Genomic DNA, 25,813 nt, shown 5'->3' on the forward strand with positions numbered 1-25,813 from the left:
AATTGTAAGATATTGAACTTTTGCTATAAATTCTGTGCCTTACAATTGTGTACTCCACAACCACTTGATGAAGGAGCAGCGCTCTGAAAGCTAGTGCTTCTAATTAAACCTGTTGGACTATAACCTGGTGTTGCGTAATTTTTAACCATTATCAACCTTATACTTAAGCAGTTATTTTTAAGAGAGAAGAAAATACTGGAGGCCTAAACACAAACTGACGACCTTGTTTTTACGTTGAAGGTTAGAAACATTCACCAATCCTAATCATCAGTCAGTTTCTTTCCCTGTCCTCACATCACACTGTGGTTTGTGACGTCACTCCATCTATGCTCTGACGACTGGCTGGTCTCTCAATCCATGCCTTTTATTCTCTCTGACTCACCTCTCATTCTGGAGAAGTTACTTCTTGCAGTAAATCCTAATTAAAGCATCTCTCTCCCCCTTTGCACTAGATTCCACTTTGAGCCAAATTGCCAACAATATAATCAGTAACTCACTCATCTTTTGTCTCACTTTGCTGCAATCTCATTCACACTGACCATGCTCTTTACTAACTGTACAGTGAATGACTTCCCACTCTTATAAAGGTCTTCTCACAGAACCACCCGATCACAGTTGGACAAAGGAATTCAGGTGCTTGAATTCTAAGAGCCAGCAACAGGCTTATTTAAGTTTTAATCAGGCACATGTACTAGCTCTTTGAAAGAGTGATTAATTTTTTTTATTATATAGATGTGGGCTCAGCATTTGTTGCCTATGCCTGATTACTTTTGAACTAAGGACTTACTAGGGCCTTTCTGAGGACAGTAGAAAAGTCAATCAGATTGCTGATAGCCTGGAGTTGCATGTTGTAGATAAAAGGAACAGACATTGTGCCTGTTTCAACTTAAGAAAATAAGCCATTCTGTGGGTCATTCTTCAGGGCAATGCCATGACCAAAGTAAAACTGCATGGTTTAAACTTCAACAAAGCTTGACAGTTAACTGTCAGTCATCACTTAACCAATCAGGACCCACTTCCCAAGTTATCAGTATAAAAACTTTGTACTCCTTTACATTGATATCCTATCAAATTAAGAGTCTCATGATGATCATGAAACCTTTGCCAATTGTCGGAACAATCCACCTGGTTCACTAATGTATTTTAGGGAAGGAAACGGTTGTCTTCACCTGGTCTAGCCTACATGTGACTCCAGACCCTCAAATATTTGGTTGACTCTGGACTGCCCGCTCAGCAATTAGAGATGGACAATAAATAGCCTGCTATGCCCACATCCCATGAATGAAAAGAAAAAGTCCTGTTAATTGCCAGACAAAAACCTTTGACAAAATGTTTGTTTTTATTCAGTAGTACTCAAGTCTGGTGCTATCAAATTATGATTTAACTAAAATAACTCATGCTTTTTAAACAGTCTTCTCACCCTATGCTATCATCTTCAAAAGTTTATTGCCTAGTACAGAATCCGACAGAAATCCAAATTATTATCAACATTGGAGTGAGAGTGCAGTCAATGGCCACTTCCAAAGTAGATTTAGTGACAGATTCATTGAGTCACGGAGTCATTCAGTCATAGATCCAGATTCACACAGCATGGAAACAGATCCTTCAGTCCAACTCGTCCATGCTGACCAAGTTTCCCAAACAAAAATCAGTCCCATCTGCCTGCAATTGGCCAATATCCCTCTAAACCTTTCCTATTCATGTATCTGTCCAAATATTGTCACTGTTCCTGCATCTACCTTTTCCTCTGGCAGTTCATTCCACATGCAAACACGCTCTGTGTGAAAAAGTTGCAATGAGGTCTGTTTCAAATCTTTCTCCTCTCACCTTAAAAAATATGCACTCTAGTTTTAAAATCCCCTACGCTAGACTTTTGCCACTCAACTTGTCTCTGCCCCTCATGTTTTTCTAAATATCTGTAAGGTCACCCCTCAACTTCCTACATTCCAGTGAAAAAAGTCCCGTGTATCCAGCCTCTCCTTATAACTCAAACCCTCCATTCCTGGTAACATTCTTACAAATCTTTTTTGCACTTTCTCTAACTTAGTAATATCCCTCCTCTAGCAGGGTGAACAAAACTGTACACAGTAATCCAAAAGTGGCCTCACCAATGTTCTGTACAACCGCAATATGATATCCCAACTCCTATACTCAATGGACTGAGCAATGAAGACATGCTAAATGTCTTCTTTACCACCCATCTACTTATGATGCAACTTTCAAAAGAACTATGTACCTGAATGTCTAGGTCTCTCTATTTGACAACACTCCCCAGGGTCCTGTCAAATCTATGTTAACAACTGAGAAAAAAGGCATTAGGGTGTTCAAAAAAAGATTGAAAATGCTGACAGTAGATTAGCTGGATTAATTGACAAAGACATAATGACAATTAATTCTTCTGTGAAAAATTGCAGAGTACAACTTTGTAGATGTACACTCACCTCACCGTGAGCATCGAGAATGGACATCCAGCCCTTCTTGAAGTTCAGGAGATCTGGCTGAAAGTTGAAAAAAAAGATGATCAACACTTTACTCAATTAAATGAAGTTACACAAATTAGCTGACCAAAGTTCTTCAACAAGTGAAGTTTGTTTCTATAAAATGGAAGGCTTATTTTGGTAGGCCATTATTTAGAGATAAGATGGAGGGCATTCAGTTCTTTGTACCTGCACTATCACTTTGAAAGAGGGAATCACTTAGTATCACTCCCAAGACATTGAGGACAGAAATGAAGAGGAATTTCTTTACTCAGAGGTGGGTGAATCTTTGGAATTTTCTACCCAGAGGGCTGAGGATGCTCTGTCATTGAGTATAGTCAAGACAGGGATTGATAGATTTCTAGATCCTAATAATCAAGGGAAGTGGGATAGTGCATGAAAATGGTGTTAAGATAAATGATCAGCCATGATCTAGTATGGTGTTGCAGTACTGAGGGGCTGAATAGCCTATTCCTGCTCTATGTTCTTTCTCCATGTTGCTGCTCTTTTCTAAGTGATATATCCAATTCCCTTTTTAAAGTCACTATGGAATCTACTTCCTTCATCCTTTCAGATACTGCAGTCCAGGTTATAACAGAGTAGATTAAATATTAGGGATGGGTAATAAATGATGGTCTTGCCTGTGAGGCTCATTTTCCATGAATGATTAAGAAGAAAATCTCCCCACCTTCTCCTTGTTTGTATGCCAATTATCTGAAGTCTTTGTCGCCTGGTTATCAATCCCCCTGTCACTGGAAGTAATTTTTTCTGTGTTACTCCTTGTAATTTTGAACATTGTTATTAAATTGCCCTTAAGTCTGGGCAGGGCAATTACCAAAGTGAAATTCTAGAGAGCTCGAAGAGGTGGCAAGAGGGGGAAGTTGGATTTGGACTAACTGTTGGGATATTTTATGATACTATAATTGCTATATAAATAGGTCTGTCAGGGCTGGTTCTGGAGGTGGAATCAAAGTTAAACTACAAATACTGATGCAGCATTAATGGGTGTAATTATAATTTTTCCAGTTTACAACACTTAGTGAGACACCCCTCCATCTATCAGACCTTTCACCAGGCATAACAGGATATCAAATTTGCTGACATTTTCAAGGCAGCATTAACAGAGACAGGCAACAGATTCCCTCCATGCCATAGACCATCCTGGCCTGGAAATATTTTTCCACTTCTTCATTGTCGCTAGGGCAAAATCCTGGAGGGAGGGAGCGTGTGTGTGTACCTACGCTTTTTAGGGATGAGTAATAATTGCCAGCCCAGCCAGTGATGCCCACATGCCATGAAGAGAAACCCATAACCACCAGATGACAACTTTCAAAGAGCAGGTTTCAAACAGTGAGTGAAAAGCAAAGCTCAGACACTGGGGTTAACATTTTTCAGGAGGCCAAATAAAACCATATTGAATGGATTTTCACAAATTACAACATACTTTTCCAGTGTTATCAGAGATTTGAGAAATGTTAACAAACTATATTGCTGCTGACAGGTTTAGTTCCCATCAGGAAGAGTGTTAGCAAAAGCTTCAATGCCCTGTGTCTCCACAAGACCCCAACTCTCTTAACTTCAGCTGTTCTCTGCCTGACATGTAAACTCCCCATATGGATGCAGAAATAACTCAAGGTAACAGTGCAGATTGTTAAAACCACAGGTTCCTTTTTAGGGGGACAGAATTGAAAAACAGAAGTTACATTAAACCTTAGAGAAGGAAACTACTATCCTTACCTAGTCTGGCCTACATGTGACTTCAGACCCACAGCAATGTATCTGACTCTTAATTGCCCTGTGAGCAATTAGGAATGCGCAATAAAAGCTGGTTTAGACAGAGATACCTACATTCCATGAATGAATAAAGGAAAACTTGTATACACAGTGTCGGCTTAGCCACACTTGGAGTTCTGTGAAAATGTGACTTCAACAGACTTCCAACAGTTAGTGTCACTCGAGCATATAAATCTGAGTCTTGTGGCTGTTTATCACCACCACAGCTCTGGCGGCTTACTCCCAGAGGTATGTCATCCCAGGGGGAACGTGATGACCAGTTTTGTTGCCACAGAAACTGCCGCAGGAAATGGTTAAAACCCTGAAACCTTTTATTTGAGCACATATGGTATTGTAAAAGCTGAAATCAACTACATGAATTTATAAGTTCAATGATTACAGATGACATGTCCATTTATCATGATATCACAGCAATCCAGACAAGCTGCTGCTATCAGATATGTACATGGTATTGTTGCTATATTTACATATATTCAAATAGAGGGCTCTGTTCACCGCAAACGGCACATATACTACCCGCTTGGCACAAAAGCCTCATTCCTGAAGAAGGGCTTATGCCCGAAACGTCGATTCTCCTGCTCCTCGGATGCTGCCTGTCCTGCTGTGTTTTTCCAGCACCGCATTTTTCAACATATACTGGCCTGCTGCAAGGTTCCAACCTGAAATGTCGACTCCCCTTCTCTTCTGATGCTGCTTGACCGGCTGTACTTTTTTCAGCTCCACTCTTTATCCACATGTACAGACAATGCAGTCGATTCAACTTAACAAACACTTTGGCGACGACTATTCCCTAATGCATTCCCATGGCAATTTCCATTGTTAGCCATGGTTGGGCCACCTTTACAATTTCATTTTTGTGCCAGACAGGAATCCTTTTTGTGCCAAAAAGGCATCCACTGTCACCATGGCAACACTCAAAGCAAGACCACCTTCCTTAAGCATCATCAGAACACAACGACTTGCTTTTGGACAGGATTTTCAAACATACTGAAATGTCCCAAGACACCTCACAGGAATGTAACCAAATAAAATTTGCACAGAGACACAATTAGGTGTACAGAATTGAGACAATTGACCAAAAGCTTGTTCAAACTGCAGCAGGACAAATGCTTTCAATAGCACAGTCACAAAGACCCAAGGTCTCTGTGCACACAATTCTCTTACATCAGTCCTCTGTGCGATTAGCTCAGTCTCACCACTGGGCAAGACTTTATGCCGTACTTCTGTTGGCTCATGATCTGATCCCCATAGAGATTAATGACTTGCAAAATAAAAGGAAGTGAAATTTACATTTGATAGCTGAAAGGATGACATGAAAAAGATTCACATTTTATGACTTTTATTATCACAGACCAAGAGTAGTATTGACTAAACACTTTTTGCATAGTCAATTTATAATTTAACTCCAGATCAAAACATACTCCTTCTTCCGAAAGAATCTTAAATACCGCTTCACAGGTATGCCTTACACTTTCCCTCAAGTAGCTCAGCTCCTGAGGTGTTACTTCTATCCTTTTCCTTTCGCAGTTCTGTAACTTTAACTTCAAACTATATTTCTCACTGAGAGCCTTTCATTGCAATTCTTGGGTGAATCTTCCTCACAAATGTTTTCAGTCGGGGTGTGAGCCCATTAGATGGTTCTCTCTCTCCCAGATCCTGGCACATTTCTGTGTCTATAAATTTTAGAGGTAACCCTTTCCCCTCAAAGCCCATCTCCACGGTAACATCAATCACATGGACCTTGTACTGAAGTAGAAATACTGATTAGCTAACCTTGGAAATCCAATGAAATTAAATACGTTGGATATTTTAAGGGCGGCACGGAGGCACAGTGGTTAGCACTGCTGCCTCGCAGCGCCAGAGACCCGGGTTCAATTCCCGTCTCAGGCGACTGACTGTGTGGAGTTTGCACGTTCTCCCCGTGTCTGCGTGGGTTTCCTCCGGGCGCTCCGGTTTCCTCCCACAGTCCAAAGATGTGCATGTCAGGTGAATTGGCCATGCTAAATTGCCCGTAGTGTTAGATAAGGGGTAAATGTAGGGGTATGGGTGGGTTACGCTTCGGCGGGTCGGTGTGGACTTGTTGGGCCGAAGGGCCTGTTTCCACACTGTAACGTAATCTAATCTAATCTAATCTAATGTTTACAATCCAACATTCTCAAATCCTTTTGAATTTTGCGAGGTGATCAGTGTAACCACTGTAAATAGAGATACTGCTGCCATTGTCTCCGAATGTGAACACCATAGAGTTGTTTCTTTCTCACAAACAACCTGAGTCGCCCGTTGACCTCCAACAGCTGTATCACCCAGACCTGTTGTCAGGCAGACCTCAATAGGTCGCAGAATTCTCTTCATTTTACCTTAAAGACACAATCAGAAATTTAACAATGTTCCCTCTAAACTGCACTCTACCGCAGCTGCTCCAACTTCTGCATACTGTTCACTGAATTGACTTTGGTTTCAGAAGTCGCTGCTGTGCATGGACCTTGGAGGTCTGCGTGGTAGGAAAAGTACTTAGGGGAATGCTGGTTATGACCCTCATATTTGCAATGTCCAAAGCTGACTTTTCCAATGCCCTCCTCCCTGCTCCTCAAAGACCTACTCTCCACAGTGGGTCACACTTCAATGGGTAGCATTCTTGCCTGAGTCATAAGACTATGGGTTCAAATCAAACAGCAGAATCTAGTGCCCAGTATTTAGGTTTCCACTTTCAGTGCTGTGCTGAAGAAGTGCAGTAATTAGAGGTGCTTTCTTTACTTGCTATAAAACTCACCCATCTCCCCCCACAACTTTGTGACACAGAAGGCCTGCTAGTCTCTGATACTCCATGGATGGAACATTTATCACTGGTAAAACTCCTGCCCTGTTAATAAAATGTAATAACCTCAACTTGTACTGTTTGCCGCATTAGTCTGTGAGTGACAGTCCCACCTCCAGCTAGGTATACAGCAGCCTCCAAAACAAAGACAGCTTAGGTCAGAACTGTAAGTCAGCCGATCAAGTAGAGTCACACTGCAACTGCCCACCTCTAAAATAGAGAATATGCAGGATACAATTAGAACCCCCTATTTCCATGTGAGAATTGGAATACATGCCACTCCTGTGCTCAAATACTGTATTTGCCAGTGAAAATATTCAATAGGCACCAACAAGATGGTCTTTTGATCTGCATTCTGTGCCAGCTATCTATGGGCAGAGGGAGGATGGTCATTTTGAGTTTGGCCTTCAGTTGATTTAGTTGGTGAAAGCACATGGTGGTACCATACCTCCACTTCAGGTGACGGGGAGCATTTGGCATTTATGTCCTGTTTACTTTCCCATTTCAGCTTGTCAAATTATCAGTCTAATAGGCTGTATATTTAGAAGAGGGTTGTGGGGAGACAACAAATTAGATACTACAACTGTCACCTATGGCTCAGTGGGGAGAACACTGTGAAGGTTGCAGGTTCAAGCCCGCCCCACCCCCCCAAGCACAAGTTTGGGCACGCTACCTAGGCTAGCCCACCCAGTATAGTACAAAGAGTACAGCATTGTTTGATGCATCCATCTTTTGGATGGCATGTTAAACTAAAGTTCTGTGCAGATAAATAGTCCCATAGTAAGTCTTTTGAAGAAGTGAGATAATGTGGTGTCCTGGTTGATATTGATCAACATTACAGATTATCTGATTATAATCTCGTGGCTGTTTACAGGTGTTTGCTGTATGCAAATTAGCTGCTGCATTTCCTGAATGACAACAGTGACTACACATCAGTCACAAAGTATTTTGGGAAGTCTTGAAGTGGTGAAAGGGATGTGAGCATCATTGACAAGGTCAACAACTGTTGCTGATCATCTTTGGAGAACACTTATGAATCAAAGTTACAAATCACACAACACCAAGTTATAGTCTAACAGGTTTAATTGGAAGCACTAGCTTTCGGAGCACCGCTCCTTCATCAGGTGGTTGACAAAGGAGCAGCGGTCCTGGTGTTGTGTGATTTGTAACTTTGTACACCCCAGTCCAACACCAGCATCTCCAAATCATGACTTATGTATCAGGCACATTATAATGAGTCTACAATGGATAAGGATGGCAGACTTTCTTCCCTGAAGGGCATTAGTAAACCAGATGGGTTTTACAACAATCAATGATAGCTATCATGGTCACCTTTACTGAGCCTAGCCTTACATTCCAGCTTTATTTATTAAAAAGATGGAACATTTCTCAAGGTAGAATATGACCAACACTTTCCAAAACTGAACCCAATATCCTGCCCTTTATATTCTCACCCTACTGATATAAAGACCAACCTTCTATTAACCTTTTTGATTCTTCTTTCATACTTGTACAGTGAGCACTGCAATGGTTCACTAGATTGGCTCCTGTGAAGAGACAACTGTCCTATGAGGAGAGATTGAGCAGGCTTGGCCTAAATTCCCCACAGTTTAGAAGAATGAGAGTTGATACCACTGAAACATATATGTTGTCAAGTCATAGAGATGTACAGCACGGAAACAGATCCTTCGGTCCAACTCATCCATGATGACCAGATATCCCAACCTAATCTAGTCCTGTTTGCCATTGCTTAGTCCTTATCCCTCCAAACCCTTCCTATTCAGTTACCCAACCAAATGCCTTTTAAATGCTGCAATTGTACCAGCCTCCACCACTTCCTCTGGCAGCTCATTCCATACACACACCACTCTATGTATGAAAAAGTTGCCCCTTAGTTTCCTTTTATATCTTTCCCCTCTCACTCTAAACCTATGTCCTCTAATTATGGATTCCCCCACGCAATGGAAAAGACTTTGTCTATTTATCCTATCCATGCCCCTCATGATTTTATAAATCTTTGCAAGGTCATCCCTCAGCCTCCAAAGCTCCAGGGAAAACAGCCCCAACCTATTCAGCTTCTCCCTATAGTTCAAATACTCCATCCTTGGCAACATCCTTGTAAGTCTTTTCTGAACCCTTTCAGGTTTCACAACAGACTTCCGACAGGAAGGATACCAGAATTGCACATAAGTTTTTTAAGAAATTTGTCTGTTGAGAAAATCCTTCCCCTGGCCTGGGAATCTAGAGTATGGAGTCACAGTCTCAGAGTAAGGGGTTTTGGGACAGAAACAAGAAGGAAGTTCTTTGTTCAACAAGTTGTGACTCTTTGGAATTCTCATCTGCAGTCACTGAGTGCTCAGTCACTGAATGCATTCAAGGCGGAGGTCAAAAAATTTTGAGAATCAAGTGAATGAACAGAAATTAGGAAAGTGTGGGAATTTAGAATTGAGGAATGTTTATTTCAAAAGGATTGGAGTATAAAGATAGAGAAGTTTTGCTCAAACTATTATAAGGCACTAGTCAGATCACACCTGGAATACTATGAACAGTTTTGGGCCCTTTATCTAAGGAAAGTTGGACTGCCTCCAATGCCGGTACAGAGAAGTGCATTAGATTGATCCTGTCTAAAGAGGAATTTTCTTATGAGGAGATGTTGAGTAGGTTTGCCCTGTACTCATTGGAGTTGAGAAGAATAAGAGGCGACCCTACTGAAATATTTAAGATTCTCACGAGCTTGACAGGATAGATTTGTAGAGGTTGCATCCCCTTTCATTTTAAAAAGGGGGTGGAATAGTGGATTTGTCCTTGGAATAAGAGATAACCCAGTTAAGACCCAGATGAGAAGGAATTTCTTCTTTCAGAGGATAGGGAAATCTGTGGAAATTCTTTACTGTAGAGGACTGTCAAGGCTGGATTGTTCAGTAGGAGGTGCAGGATTGAAAGGCCAAACGTTCCTATTTTTTAATATTCCTATGTTGATTGTGAGTTGTATGCATGAATGCCCAAATCCTTGCTGCTCTACAGTTCAGAATCTCTTGCCATTTGGAAACTATCCCAATTTGTCTCTCTTGGATTTGAAGTTGATGACCTCATACTTCCCCACATTGAACACCATCTGCCAATTTTCTGACTCACTTGAGCTATCTGTCCATATTCCCATGTAACTTCCTGCTCTCAGCTACATAACTCACCAAGTCTCCTAGATTAGTGTTTTCTGCAAATATAGATATCAAACTCATTATTCCTTCATCTAAGGTTTTCAGTGAAAAATTTGCTGGATTGTAACAGATCCCTGGGGAACACTGTCACATCATTACTGTCAGGGTTCGGTCACTTTATCCCAATACTCTGTCTCCTACCTCCAATCCAATTACACATTCGTTTGGCAAGGTTAAACCCAATGCTGCCAGGACTGCTCAGTTTTAGATCTCTTGATAGTTTTGGTGCAAACACTGACAGAAGAACTGAATTCCAAAGCGGAGGTAAAAGTGACAGCCCTCAACATTAAGACATCAAGAGGCATTAGTAAAAGTTAATTCAAAGGAATCAAGGGGAAAACCCCCCACTGGTTTGGAGTCATACCTACTACAAACCAATGACTTTCCCTCCACATTAACAACTAAAGTGGGGATGTTTGCTGATAATTACACCATGCTCAGTACTATTTACAATTCTGAAAAATGTGTTGCTGGAAAAGCGCAGCACTTCAGGCAGCATCAAAGGAGCAGGAGAATCGACGTTTCGGGCATAACATCGATTATGCCCGAAACATCGATTCTCCTGCTCCTTTGATGCTGCCTGACGTGCTGCGCTTTTCCAGCAACACATTTTTCAGCTCTGATCTCCAGCATCTGCAGTCCTCACTTTCTACTATTTACAATTCCTCAGATACTGAAAACGTCTGTGACAACTACAGAACCACATGGATAACACTTAGGCTTTAGTTGATAACAGTGTGTAACATTTGCACCATGTCAATGACTCTGCCATTCATCTCTGAAGAGGGCACATAATCACCTCTGCGAGACACTCAATAGCATTACCATCACCTATCAATGCTATCAACATCCTGGGATTGACCAGAAATTAAATTGGTCCAACCACAAAAAATTGTGAATATAAAGTAGTCCATAATGTAGACATTGGTACTTTGTACCAACTGGTATTTAGGAGAAAGAGATGTGATCCTGTTGAAAAATAAAAGATCCTGATGGTAACTGACAAGGCATATGCTGAGAGGCTTGATCCAGGAGACAGTTTAAAAATAAAGGGCCGCTCACTTAAGATGAAGATGAGTTTTTTCTCACCCCCCCCCCCCATCCCCGAGTGTTGTTTTGTGGCGTTCTCTTCCCCGGAGAGCAGTGGAGGCTCCTAATGTGTATGTTTGTTATTTGTGAGTAACTTATCTCCTGGTGTTCAAAGTCTGTCCAAGACAAAAGTCAGGACTGTGGTGGAATACTCTGAGTGCAGTTCCAACAACTTGAAGAGCTTGAAGTTATCTCACTATCTTATTCCCAAAGGGCCAATTCCAGCCATTGTCACCAAGAAGTCCCTATTAAAAGCCACTCATCATCTTCTGATCTTTATCGCCATTCCTTCACTGTATCAAATTCTCAACAACACTGTGTGTGCTCACCACATGGATTTCAATGGTACATGAAGGCAGCTTGTCACTGCCTCCGCGAAGTCAGTTAGAGATAGCGACAAATGCTGGCCCAGTCAGTGAAGCCTACATCCCATGAAGAAAAACACAAGTATTTTACTTGCACTTCTTTCAATCCAGTTTAGTGTATTCACTGCTTGCAGTAGTTGACAAGTAAACACATACTGGGTGATTGCTTTGTGGAACACTTCAAATCTGTCACAAGAACAGAAATTGCTAGAAAGGCTCAGCAGGACTGGCAGCATCTGTGGAGAGAAATCTGAGGAAGGGTCACTAAACCTGAAATGTTAAACTCTGATTTCTCTCCACATTTCTTGCCAAACCTAATGAGCTTTTCCAACAATTTCTGTATTTGTTTCTGATTTACAGATTCTGCAGTTCTTACGGATTTTACCTTAGATCTGTCCACAGGAAAGACCCCAACCTTCTTGTTGGTTACTATTCCACCTTGCCCTTGTGCTAAAATTTCTGTTCTGAGTCTGCTACAGTGTTCCAGTGAAGCAATATGCAAGCTGGAGGAGCAGCATCTCATTTTCCACTCCTGTACTTTACAGCATCTAGCACAGAGAACTCTAGAAAGGTCACTAGGCCTGACACATTATTTCTGATTTCTTTCCACAGATGCTGCTCCAATTGCAGAGATTTCTCAAACATCCACAGTTCTTTCAATTTGTTTTTCTCTAGAACCCAATATTGAGTTCCATAACTTCAGAGTATGACCTCTGTCCTCCATTTTTCTGATATCCCCTACCCTCCCGAGCCATGTCTTTCTCCTATTCGTTAGTTTTGCTCTCCACAAAGCGAACCCATTTTCTCCTTTTCACACCTAACATTGACAGCTATTTTACATCTGTGTCACTCCTTTACCACCACTGCCATTGCTTTCATCTTTTGCTATGGGCTCTCTCACAATCTGTTCCACTCCATTCTTCTCACCCGTGGCAACAGCAGAAAAAAAAGAATTTTCCAGCTTCATTTAGATCCAAATACGAGAGTCATAGAATCCTACAGTGTGGAAGCAGGCCATTCAGCTCATTGAGTCCATGGCAACCCACTGAAGAACATCCTACCAAGATCCATACCCCAATAATCCTGCATTTCTCATGGGTAAGCCTGCACGTCCGAGAACACTATGGGCAATTTAGCATGGCCAATCACTTCAGCTGCACATCTTTGGATTGTGATAGGAAACCCAACAGACATGGGGAGAATATGCAAACTATACACAGACATTCACCCAAGGTTGAAAGCTAACCTGGGTTCCTGGTGCTGTGAGGTAGCAGTGCTAACTACTGTGCCACTGAGGAGCTCAAGTCATATTGGACTTGAGACATTAACTCTGTTTCTCTTTCCAGACCAGTTGAATATCTCTAGCACTTTTTTGTTTATTTCACGAGACCCGAATTGTGCGATAGTTAGATTTAGTTGAGTGAGGATATTTAGTCATAGAGACGTACAGCACGGAAACAGATCCTTCGGTCCAACTCATTCATGATGACCAGATATCCCAACCTAATCTAGTCCTGCTTGCCAGCACTTGACCCATATTCCTTTAAATCATTCCTATTCATATACCCATCCAGATGACTTTTAAATGCTGCAATTGTACCAGCCTCCACCACTTCCTCTGGCAGCTCATTCCATACATGCACTACCCTCTGTGTGAAAAGGTTGTCCCTTAGTTCCCTTTTATATCTTTCCCCTCTCACCCTAAACCTATGTCCTCTAATTCTGGATTCCCCCACACAATGGAAAAGACTTTGTCTATTTATCCTATCCATCCCCCTCATGATTTTATAAACCTCTGTAAGGTCACCCCTCAGCCTCCAAACCTCCAGGGAAAACAGCCCCAATCTATTCAGCTTCTCCCTATTGCTCAAATCCTTCATCCTTGGCAACATCCTTGTAAGTCTTTTCTGAACCCTTTCAGGTTTCACATCATCCTTCCGACAGGAAGGAGACCAGAACTGCACGCAATATTCCAAATGTCTGTACAGCCGCAACATGACCTCCTAACTCCTATTCTCAATACTCTGATCAATAAAGGAAAGCATACCAAATGCCTTCTTTACTATCCTATCTACGTGTGACTCTACTTTCAAGGAACTATAAACCTGCACTCCAAGGTCTTTTTGTTCAGCGACACTCTCCAGGACCTTACCATTAAGTGTATAAGTCCTGCTCTGATTTGCTTTTCCAACTTATCTAAATTAAAGTCCATCTGCCACTGCACAACTCGTCGGCCCATCTGATCAAGATCCCATTGTACTCTGAGGTAACTTGCTTCGCTATCCATTACACCTCTAATTTTGGTGTTATCTGCAAACTTACTAACTATACCTCCTATGTTCACATCCAAGTCATTTATATAAATGATGTAATTTATTAAGGAATATGGAACCAAGGTGGGAGGTCCAGTTAAGATACACATTATGATACAAGATAGACTGAAAGGGATAACAGACTTGAGGGACTGAATTGCCTCCTCCTGTTTTGATGTCCCTATACAACCAGTCTATGAAAGTGAAGCAATATCAAAGGAAAAAGATGTTCTGAAGCTCTTAAAGGGTTAATGTGCTACCCCCTTTTCACCGCTAGCCCTCTGAGGATGAGCCAGGATGATAGTCAGTGGATGGATCTGCTTCATTGTAAGAGTGAAGGATTACTCTTGTTTGCTTGGAAGATACGTGTGGGTCTGACAAATGAAACCATATGATGTTTAATCCCACTCAAAGATATTTCTGCTGAAAACCGGCCAATCTCAAAAATTCTTGCTTTAGACAGACGAAAGTGCTCTCTGAGTGAGTCACGTTCTGGCTGAAGTGGGGGAGGGGAAGGAATAGAAATCAACAGGTAATCAAATGTCAAGAGAAACAGGACGATGAATTCAAACATTGGTTCATCGTGTCTAAGTTCCCAACTTTGCAAGACTGTCTGTAAATTGCCAGGCATGACAGATTAATCTGGCATGAGCTCTTCGTGAACAACACCCTCTGCAAAAAAAAAGTCAGTGGTGTTTTACAAATTCCTTCTTTAAAAAAATGTCTTCATTGAATAGTTTGAATTTTTTCAATAATCAAGGTATTGATTATTGAAAATGTAATGCAAAAGGTTGTTTAACCAGGTTGAAGGTCAGATCAAACCTGGAGGAATGCAAGAAAGCTTAAAATTGTTGGGGGGAAAACACACATCATAAATAGAGAAATGATTTTTAAGGGGGTGACAATGGAAGTTGTGGAAAATTGAAAAAAAAAGCATCATAAATAGATTGGAATAGCAGTGAAAAACATTTAAAACAATGATTAATAGACCCCAGAATGAACATTCCCCACTGAAAGGCAAGGACAAAATAAGCAGTAATGAAACATCATGGATGAATAAAGGGATAAGGGCAATACAGAAACTAAAGAACAATGCATGCACAAAGGACATAAACAAAAAATAAAGACAACAGGGAATACATAAAGGAGGAAAATAGTCATAATCCACAGAGGACCTACAGGAATCTCACTCCATTACAGAGAGACTCTGATTAAATAGCAAGAGAGGCACCATTCCAAAGTAGCTCCACTGCACCCCAGCAAGACTCCATGAAGGTTCACAACTGATAACAGGGGCTGAATCTGTACCATTGATATTATTCTACATCATATTCAAGCCAATTAGCTAACTGCACTAAGGTCAGGGCAATGCTTCCAAAACCTTTTCCTTACTGTGATTCCATATCAAAGCACATCACCTTTGAGAGGGCTATGACAGCTGGGGCCTGACAGAGAGAGAACATATTCATTGACCTGATCGCAGCTCCATAGTGGTCACTGTTATCTCAGAGCTCAGGAACCCAAACTTTCACGTTATGACCCCACTTAGAGTCCAAGACCCTACTGTGGGAAGCTTTGGGTTAGTGTAGAAAGGAAAAACAAAAGAACAAAGCAAATAGAACTGATATATGATGTATATACAGCATATCTATGAACTTATAGAGGGAATGTCTTTTGCAGACACGTCAATATCATGGCAAAAAATTCAGGTCAGGATAGGGTCAGTTAAATAGAGTCATAGAGATGTACAGCACAGAAACAGACTCTTTGGTCCAAATCGTCCATGCCGACCAGATATCCTAATCTAATGTTAGTCCAATTTGCCAGCCCTTGGCCCTTGGCCCATGGCCTCCTTCACCGCCGCTCCCTCACCACCAGACACCTGGAGGAAGAACGCCTCATCTTCCGCCTCGGGACACTTCAACCCCAGGGCATCAATGTGGACGCCTACAGTTTCCTCATTTCCCCTTCCCCCACCTCACCCAAGTTCCAAACTTCCAGCTCAGCACTGTCCCTATGACTTGTCCTACCTGCCTATCTTCTTTTCCACCTATCCACTCCACCCTCTCCCCCCGACCTATCACCTTTATCCCCTCCCCCACTCACCTATTGTACTCTATGCTACTTTCTCCCCACCCCCACCCTCCTCTAGCTTATCTCTCCACGCTTCAGGCTCTCTGCCTTTATTCCTAATGAAGGGCTTTTGCCCGAAACGTCGATTTTACTGCTCCTCAGATGCTGCCTGAACTGCTGTGCTCTTCCAGCACCACTAATCCATATCCTTCTAAACCCTTCCTATTCATATATCCATCTAGATGCCTTTTAAAATGCTGTAATTGTACCAGCCTCCACCACTTCCTCTGGCAGCTCATTCCCAACACTCACCACCCTCTGCATGAAAACGTTGCCCCTTAAGTCTCTTTTACATCTTTCCCGTCTCACCCTAAACCTATGCCCTCTAGTCCTGGACTCCCCCACCCCAGGGAAAAGACCTGGTCTATTTATCCAATCCATACCCCTCATGATTTTATAAACTTCTATATGGTCACCCCTCAGCCTATTCTCCAATGCTCCAGGGAAAAGAACCACAGCCTATTCAATCTCTCCCTATAGCTCAAATCCTCCAACCCTGGCAACATCCTTGTAAATCTTTTCTGAACTCTTTCAAGTTTCACAACATCCTTCTGATAGGAAGGAGAATATAATTGCACGCAATATTCCAAATGTGGCCTAACCAATGTCCTGTACAACCACAACATGTCCTCCCAAGTCCTGTATTCAATACTATGACCAATAAAGGAAAGCATACCAAATACCTTCTTCACTATCTTATCTACCTGCGACTCTACTTTCAAGGAACAACAAAGGTCTCTTTGTTTAGCGACAGTCTCCAGGACCTTACCATTAAGTGTATAAGTCCTGCTCTCATTTGCATTTCCAAAATTCAGCACTTCACATTTTTCTACATTAAACTCCATCTGCCACTCCTCAGCTCATTAGACCATCTGATCAAGATCCTGTTGTAATCTGAGGTACCCTTCTTCGCTGTCGACTACACCTCCAATTTTGGTGTCATCTGCAAACTTACTAACTATACCTCATATGTTCACATTCAAATCATTTATATAAATGGATGAAAAACCGTTGACCCAGCACCGATCTTTGTGGCACACCACTGGTCGCAGGCCTCCAATCTGAAAAGCAACCCTCCACCACCAACCTCTGACTATTGCCTTTGAGCCAGTTCTTTTCAAATGGCTAGTTCTCCCTATATTCCATGGAGATCTAACCTTGCTAAAAAGTCTCCCATTAGGAACCTTGTTGAATGCCTTACTGAAGTCCATATAGATCATGTCCACCGCTCTGCCCTACTTCAAAAATCTCAGTCATATTTGTGAGATATGATTTCCTACACAAAACCATGTTGACTATCCCTAATCAGTCCTTGTTTTTCCAAATACATGTAAGTCCTGTCCCTCAGGATTCCCTCCAACAACTTGCTCACCACCGTTGTCAGGCACACCGGTCTATAGTTCCCTGGCTTGTCCTTACCACCCTTCTTAAATAGTGGAACCACGTTAGCCAACCTCCAGTCTTCCGACACTTCACTTGTGACTATCGATGATACCAGTATCTCATCTAGGGGCCAAGCAATCACCTCCCTGGCCTCCCACAGAGTTCTAGGGTATACCTGATCAGGTCCTGGAGATTTACCCACTTTGATGCATTTCAAGACATCCAGCACCTCCTCCTCCTCTGTAATATGGACATTTTTCAAGATGTCAGTATCTATTTCTCCACATTCTATATCTTCTAGGTCCTTCTCCATGGTAAACACTAATGCAAAATACTCCTTTAGTATCTCCCCCCAACTCATAGGCTGCCTTGCTGATCTTTGAAGGGTCCTATTCTCTCCCTAGTTATCCTTTTGTCCTTAATGTATTTATAAAATTCTTTTGGATTCTTATTAACCCAATTTGCCAAAGCTATCTAATGTTTCCTTTTTGCCTTCCTGATTTCCCTCTTAAGTAAACTCCTACTGCACTTTATACTCTAAGGATTAATTCGATCTCCCCTGTCTATACCTTACATATGTTTCCTTCTTTTTCATAACCAATTTCTTTAGTCATCCAGCATTCCCTATATCTACCAGCCTTTCCTTCCACCCTAACAGGAATATACTTCCTCTGGACTCTTCGTGGTATCATTTTTGAAGACTACCCATTTTCCAGCCGTCCCTTTACTTGCGAACATCTGCCCCCCACCAAGTGAGCTTTTGAACGTTCTTGCCTAATACCATCAAAAATTGGCCTTCCTCTAATCTAGAACTTCAACTTTTAGACCTGGTCTATCCTTTTCCATCACTATTTTAAAACTAATAGAATTATGGTCGCTGGCTCCAAAGAGCTCCCTCACTGACACCTCAGTTACCTGCCCTGCCTTACTTCCCAAGAGTAGGTCAAGTTTTGCACCTTCTCTAATAGGTACATCCACTTACTGAATCAGAAAATGTTCTTGTACACACTTAAATTCCTCTCCATCTAAATCCTTAACAGTATGGCAGTCCCAGTCTATGTTTGGAAAGTTAAAATCCACTACCATAACCACCCTATTATTCTTACAGATAACTGAAATCTCCTTATAAATTTGTTTATCAATTCCCCGCTGACTATTAGGGGTCTATAATACAATCCCAATAAGGTGATCACTCCTTTCTTATTTCTCAGTTCCACCCAAATAACTTTCCTGGATGTATTCCCAGGAATATCCTCCCTCTGTACAGCAGTAATGCCAGTCCCCCTCCTCTCTCGCCTCCCTTTCTAAACTTCCTATAAACATTTGTATCCTGGAACATTAAGCTGCCAGTCCTGTCCATCCCTGAGCCATGTTTCCATAATTGCTATGATATCCCAGTCCCATGTTCAAAACCATGCCCTGAGTTCATCTGCTTTTACTGTTATTGCATTGAAATAAATGCAGTTGAATTTGTCAGTCCTATCTCATTCTCTGCTTTGTCCCTGCCTGCCCTGACTGTTTGACTCACTTCTTTTCCTAACTGTACCAGGCTCAGTTTGATTGCTTTCCTCACTATTTCCCTGGGTCCCACCACCCCCACCTTACTTGTTTAAATCCTCCCGAGCAGCTCTGGCAAATCTCCCTGCCAGTATATTAGTCCCCTTCCAATTCAGGTGCAATCTGTCTTTCTTGTACAGGTCACCTCTACCCCAAAAGAGATTCCAATGATCCAGAAATGTGAACCCTTCTCCCCTGCACCAGCTCCTCAGCCATGCATTCATCTGCTGTATCCTCCTACTCCTACCCTCACTAGCTCATAGCACTGGGAGTAATCCAGCTATTACTCTCCTCGAGGACCTCCTTTTTAAATTCCTGCCTAACTCTCTATATTCTCCCTTCAGAATCTCATCCTGTTCCCTTTCTATGTCGTTAGTTTCAATGTGTACAATGAACTCCTTCTGGATGTTACACACTAGGAACTAGTCAACAGCATAATAGGAGTCTTTTTTAACTGGTTTGCCTTGGCACTTATCAGGGAGGCATGATATCAATGACAAGATCAAAAAAAGATGTAAAGACATTTAAGATAGAAAAGGGAGAGACGATTAACATCAGAGGGTAAAATCCCAGGCTGAGATGGATTGCATCTGCACTGACTAAAACAAGCTTGAGAAATACAGCAGAAGGACATTCATTAGAAAAGGGCAAAGTGTGAAAGGATCAGCAGACTGGTTAATACGATTGCTATATCTAAAAAGATAGATGGAACTGGAACATGTCCAGGAGTTTAGAAACCAGTTCGTTTAAAATTGGTGGTCAGAAAGATAATAGAACATAGAAAATTACAGCACAGTACAGGCCCTTCGGCCCTCGATGTTGCGCCGGCCCGTGAAACCAATCTGAAGCTCATCTAACCTATACTATTCCATTATCATCCATATGACAATTTAAATCCCCTTAAAGTTGACAAGTCCACTATTGTTGCAGGCAGTGCGTTCCATGCCCCTACTACTCTGAGTAAAGAAACTACCTCTCACATCTGTCCTATATCTATCACCCTTCCGTTTGAAGCTATGTTCTCTCATGCTAGCCATCACCATCCAAGGAAAAAGGTTCTCACGGCCCACTCTATCTAACCCTCTGATTACCTAATGTGTCTCCATTAGGTCACCTCTCAACCTTCTTCCTTCTAATGAAAACAGCCTCAAGTCCCTCAGTCTTTCCTTGTAAGACCTTCCCTCCATACCAAACAACCTCCTGGTAAATCTCCTCTGAACCCTTTCCAAAGCTTCTACATTGTTCCTATAATGCAGTGACCAGAACTGTACACAATACGCCAAGTGCTGCTGCACCAGAGTTTTGTACAGCTCCGAAACTCAATCGTGGAATAATGGAATCTCAACTTAAAAGGTATAGTAGAAATATGTCTCAAATATAATAAATAAATCAACACAGACTTATAAAAGGAAAGTTATGCTTGACTAGCCTTATTAGATTTTTTGAAGGAAAAACAGAAAGGGTAGATAAAAATGAATAATATGTAGTAAAATCACACCATTTGGCTGGATCCATGAACCAGCATCTTGAAACCTCACACCCAACTGACCCTAATACCAAAACTATATCAGCAACTTGAAAGTTGTACCTGGCACCCAGCACTATTGGATTACATTCCAAAACTGTTCTGATGCAAACAGGATCCTGAGTATTGAGGGGAAAAACTTGTCACACAAGGATAGAGAAACTAGGAAAGGACCTGTTTGAAGCTCAAAGGTCTGTTTAAGATGCTCGTTGAAGCCAGGATGACCACCACAAATTGATTTTGGTCAGTGTATTCACAACCCATCATGGAAAAATGCTTTGACCACTTATTGGGAGCAATGGTCATGATGGAATGCAAAGAAACAGCATACTTTGCATGTCTCCTCACTAGCCTGCATTTTTCACTTTGTGGTACAAACCAGTCCGGGTGAGTGCTGGCAAACACAAATTTCAGTGTGTTTAGAGTTCAAAATGCCTTTGATAAGGTACTGCATAGCAAACACATGACTAAGGTCAGAACATGTGGAGACAGGGGACAAATAGCAGAACAAACAGAAATCTGGCTGCAATCCAGGAAGCAGAGTCACAGCTGAAGACCAATGGAAGGTAAAAAGTGGTGGCTGTTCTGTGTGAGTAAATCTGTCCGCCCAGAGTTGGCAGAGCTCATAGTATCATTGCTGGATTGGTAACAGTTAAACACTACATTAACTTTCTGAGTTAAATCATGCCATTAGGGAGACACAGGAGAAGCAAGTTAACATTAGGACAATATGCTCATCACCTGGAGTTAGGAGTGATATTGGCGCAAGCTTGGCCATCTTAACAAAGTTAAAAATCACACAACACCAGGTTATACTCCAGCAGGTTTATTTGGAAGTATTAGCTTTCGGAGCACTGCTCATTCATGAGGTAGCTGTGGAGCAGGTCATAAGACACAGAATTTATAGCAAAAGATTACAGTGTCATGCAACTGAAATGACATATTGAACAAACCCAAATTGCTGTTAAGTCTATCATCTTATAGAAGGGGTTGCAGGTCTTGGTTTATTATTATGTAAATCTCAGAACTTCTTTCGAGTCATATTCGCAAGATAACTTAAGATTTTATTTTTAAAAAGTGACATCTCAGCTCAGACAATGCATTAAAGGTGAGAGGTTGGACTCTGTCTGCATCCCAATCTTGAACCAGACTAGTTATATTTCCAAAGTAGGAATGTATAAAATGTTGTATGGATTGACAGCCTGCAGATTGTGTGCTTTTTGAACAAAATAGAATGTACCTGCAATGAGATTCACCCCATAGACTTGTGTGTATGCCTTGCACATTGAGAGAGACAGACAGAGAGAGACAGAGAGAGACAGAATGTAAGTATGAGTGAATGTGAAAGTGTGTGTTTTGTGTGTGTGTTCTTGGTAGTGTGTGTAACGGATTAGAAGCCTGTGAGAGGGTGTGCGCGTGAGAGAGAGTGTGGGGGGCTGTATGTGTATGTGTCTGAGAGAAGGTTTGCATGAGTATGACAGCATGTAAGAGTGTGTGTATGTGTGTGTCCCCATGTGTAATAGTGGTATCCATATCAATACTCTGACATGTCTTGCAGTGGTTGCCATGACAGTGTTGTACGATGTTGTGGTCGATGTTGTCCTGAAGGCTGGGCAGTTTGCTCTGAACAATGGTCTGTTTAAGGTTTGGTGGTTGTAAAAAGATGAGAAGTGGAGGCGATGGGAAGGTCTTGGCAAGGTGCTCATTCCGAGTGTGTCGCAGGCTGAAAAAATATGGCCTGGTTTCTCCGCTCCCGGGTAGTACTGGACAACGAAGGTTGTCTAGTCCCTATCGGTTGCATCCAGTGTCTGTCTCCTGAGGTGATTATGGTTTCTCGCTGTGGCATGTCGGAACTGGCGATTGATGAGTTGAGTATCATAGCTGAAAATGTGTTGCTGGAAAAGCACAGCAGGTCAGGCAGCATCCAAGGAACAGGAGAATCGACGTTTCAGGCACAAGCCCTTCTTCAGCCCTCCATCTCCCATCACGAAGGACTCAAAGCCCTCTGCTTCTTTCTTTCCCGCTGTACCAACCAGTACCTTTCCACTGACACCCTCCTTCGACTGACCCCGGTCCCCAACGCCTTATCTTCACCATGAACATCCAGTCCCTGTACACCTCCATCCCCCATCACGAAGGACTCAAAGCCCTCCACTTCTTCCTTTCCCGCCGTACCAACCAGTACCCTTCCACTGACACCCTCCTTCGACTGACCATTTTCAGCTCTGATCTCCAGCATCTGCAGTCCTCACTTTCTCCTCCGAGTTGAGTATCATACCCTGTTCTTATGAAGGTGTACTTCAGCACTTCGGTAGCTTTCACCCTGGACATATTAAACAGCCATCCCCTACCGATATGCCCTGCGCATACACAGGATCTATTCAGATGAGGAGGAACATGACAGGCATCTGTAGGTGCTGAAGGACGCCCTCATAAGAACAGGGTGCAATACTCAACTCATCGATCACCAGTTCTGACGTGTCACAGCGAGAAACCATAATGACCTCCTCAGGGGACAGAGACAGGATGTGACTGATACAGGACAACGAAGGGTACCCTATTTCCCAGGAGTGGAGAAACTACACCATGTTCTCCGCAGCCTGCAACACATTATCGGTGAGTATGAGCACTTCACCAATATCTTCCCTGTGCCCCCACTACTTGCCTTTGAACATCCAAAAAAATCTTAAAACAGACTATTGTTCACAGCAAACTGCGAATGTCAGGATAACACCGACCACAACACATTACAACCCTGTCATGGCAGCTACTGCACGACGTGTCAGAGTGTCGACATGGATACCACCATTGCACGTGGGGACACTATCTACCATGTATGCGGCTGGTACTCATGTGACTCAGCCACAGTTGTCTGTCTCATATGTTGCAGGCAAGGATGCCCTGGGGCATGGTACATTGGCAAGACCAAGCAGACTTCACGTCAATGGATGATTGGACACCGCGCAACAATCGCCAGACAGGGATTTTCTCTCCCAGTCAGAGAACACTTCAGTGGTCAGGGACATTCAGCCTCAGATCTTCAAGTGACCATCCTCCAAGGCAGACTTCGGGATACACAACAGCGCAAAGTGGCTGAGCAGAGGCTGATAGCCAAGTTCGGTACACATGGAGATGGCCTCAACCAGGACCTTGCATTCATGTCACATACAGGTGACTCCACTACACTATATGCTGTCACTCACACAGACCCTCTTTCATGCACACGCTGTCTCTTAGACATAAACACAAATACCCTCCATACTCCCTCTCACAGGCTTATACTTCGTCACCCTCATGCACACACACTACCAAGCACGCACACACACAAACACAAACTCTCACATGCACTCGTACTCACACACTCATTCTCTCCCCCTCACGTGCACGCAGACACACATATAAGTCTATGGGATGAACTTGCATTTGCAGAATCGTCATTGCAGATACATTCTGTTTTGTTCAAAAGGCACAAAATCTGCAGGCAGTTAATGCAGGGAGTCAATCTATTTAACAAACATTTTATAAATTCCTACTTTGGAAATAGAACCAGTCTGGCTCAAGATTAGGATGCAGACAGAGTCTAACCTCATATCTTTAATGCGTTGTCTGAGCTGACAGGTCACCTTTTAAAATAAAATCTTAGGCTATCTCAAGAATGTGACTTGAAAGAAGTTCTGGGACTTCCATATTAATGAACTGAATCCTGTAAACCATTCTAAAAGATGAAAGACTTAACAGCAATCTAGGTTTGTTCAATATGTCATTTCAGTTGCATAACACTGTGATCTTTTGCTATAAATTCTGTGTCTTAAGATCCTGCTCCACAGCTACCTGATGAAGGAGCAATGCTCCGAAAGCTGGTACTTCCAAATAAACCTGTTGGACTATAACCTGGTGTTGTGCGACTTTTAACTTTGTCCACCCCAGTCCAACACCGGCACCTCCATATCATCTTAAAAGAGACACTAGACAGAATTTCCCATGTACGTTTTAATTGTTTGTGAGAGTATATTAGGCAGTGACTAACACAGGTCCCAAAATGGTGAGTTAATAGTCACCCGATCATTAAGAGCTGAAAGATGAGTGAGGGTGACTATCTCGTCCTATCACAGGTCTCAACACTGATACTCAAGTCGCTGGCCAAGTCAGTAGCTACTAGGACCTCAAGTAGGTTAAGGCCTATTTCTCAGTGGATCCAGTGGTGAGAAGATAGGGTTCTGTCTTTCTTCTTACGGATAGGATTTGCTGGGAGAGAGGTACGACAGAGACAACGTTTGTGGTGACTTTTGGGGGCTGTCCCCTTGCCTGCCATCCATGCCTCTGTCTAGTCCCAGATTGGGGCAATTGGGGTTCTTTATCACTCTCCAAACCTGACCATAGTTTCCCAACTTTCTCATCTGCAGTGAGGCAGGTTATTGGAGAGGTGGTGACTTGAGGCTCACTAAGTAGCCATTAATTGGTGATGAGTTAAGAAATTCTCTCATGGACATTTTGGCTCAGAACTTTCATTGCTATGACGGTGGGAAGGGTGTATTTCTCTGTAGAGCCGTTCAGCTCAGCCAATTATTCTCCCAGTTTGCCACCTCTCAATACCCTGACCCTGTGAGAACACAAATAGATTAGGATTAACTGGGGTTAAACTTCACCACCAATTTCCTCTTCAGTAATCCTCAAATTTAAAACACTCCAAAAGATATTACAATGGCATGATGAACAGAGAGATCATCAGAACAGCTGTGAAAAGCAGAGCAGATCAGAGGCTGAGGGCACGGGCATAAGAGGGCAGGAACTAACAAGAGACGTGAAACAGAGAAAAAGGAGTTGGAGAGAAAGACAGAGAGAGGAAGGATTGAGCAGAAGTGTAAGGGTCTGAGAAAGAAAAAAAAGTGCGAGAGTGATAATTTGAAAGAGTGACAGAGGAGAGGGGTTAAACCCTCAATGTATAAACACTCAGCAGACAAAGTGAGGAAGAGACTGAAATCCTTCAATTTACTTCACAGGCACCAACAAACAGAACAGGAAAACATTGCCATGAACAAAATCACCACAACTCCTGCCAAACCCAGACTTTTGATAAAGTTAAAACTGAAAACGGATTCTCTCACTTTCTGAACAACTTTTTTGAAATGTCTGTGCTCACTCACC

The 25,813-nt window shown here is 42.3% G+C and overlaps 1 protein-coding gene across 9 annotated transcripts in view; it reads right to left on the minus strand.

Annotated features, from left to right (window-relative positions):
• LOC122542310 (uncharacterized) overlaps window positions 1–25,813 on the minus strand; it is a 370,387-nt gene that overhangs the window by 105,522 nt on the left and 239,052 nt on the right. For all 9 annotated transcript variants that reach the window (XM_087978361.1, XM_087978360.1, XM_087978363.1 and 6 more), the window contains one exon: window positions 2,442–2,498. In XM_087978361.1, the coding sequence (XP_087834487.1) occupies window positions 2,442–2,498 (57 nt within the window). The remainder of the gene's footprint in view (window positions 1–2,441; window positions 2,499–25,813) is intronic.

Source organism: Chiloscyllium plagiosum, unplaced genomic scaffold (genome assembly GCF_037043375.1).
Source record: "Chiloscyllium plagiosum isolate Xiang-an unplaced genomic scaffold, Cpla_swu_hap1 HiC_scaffold_33, whole genome shotgun sequence".
NCBI classification, from domain to species: Eukaryota; Metazoa; Chordata; class Chondrichthyes; order Orectolobiformes; family Hemiscylliidae; genus Chiloscyllium; species Chiloscyllium plagiosum.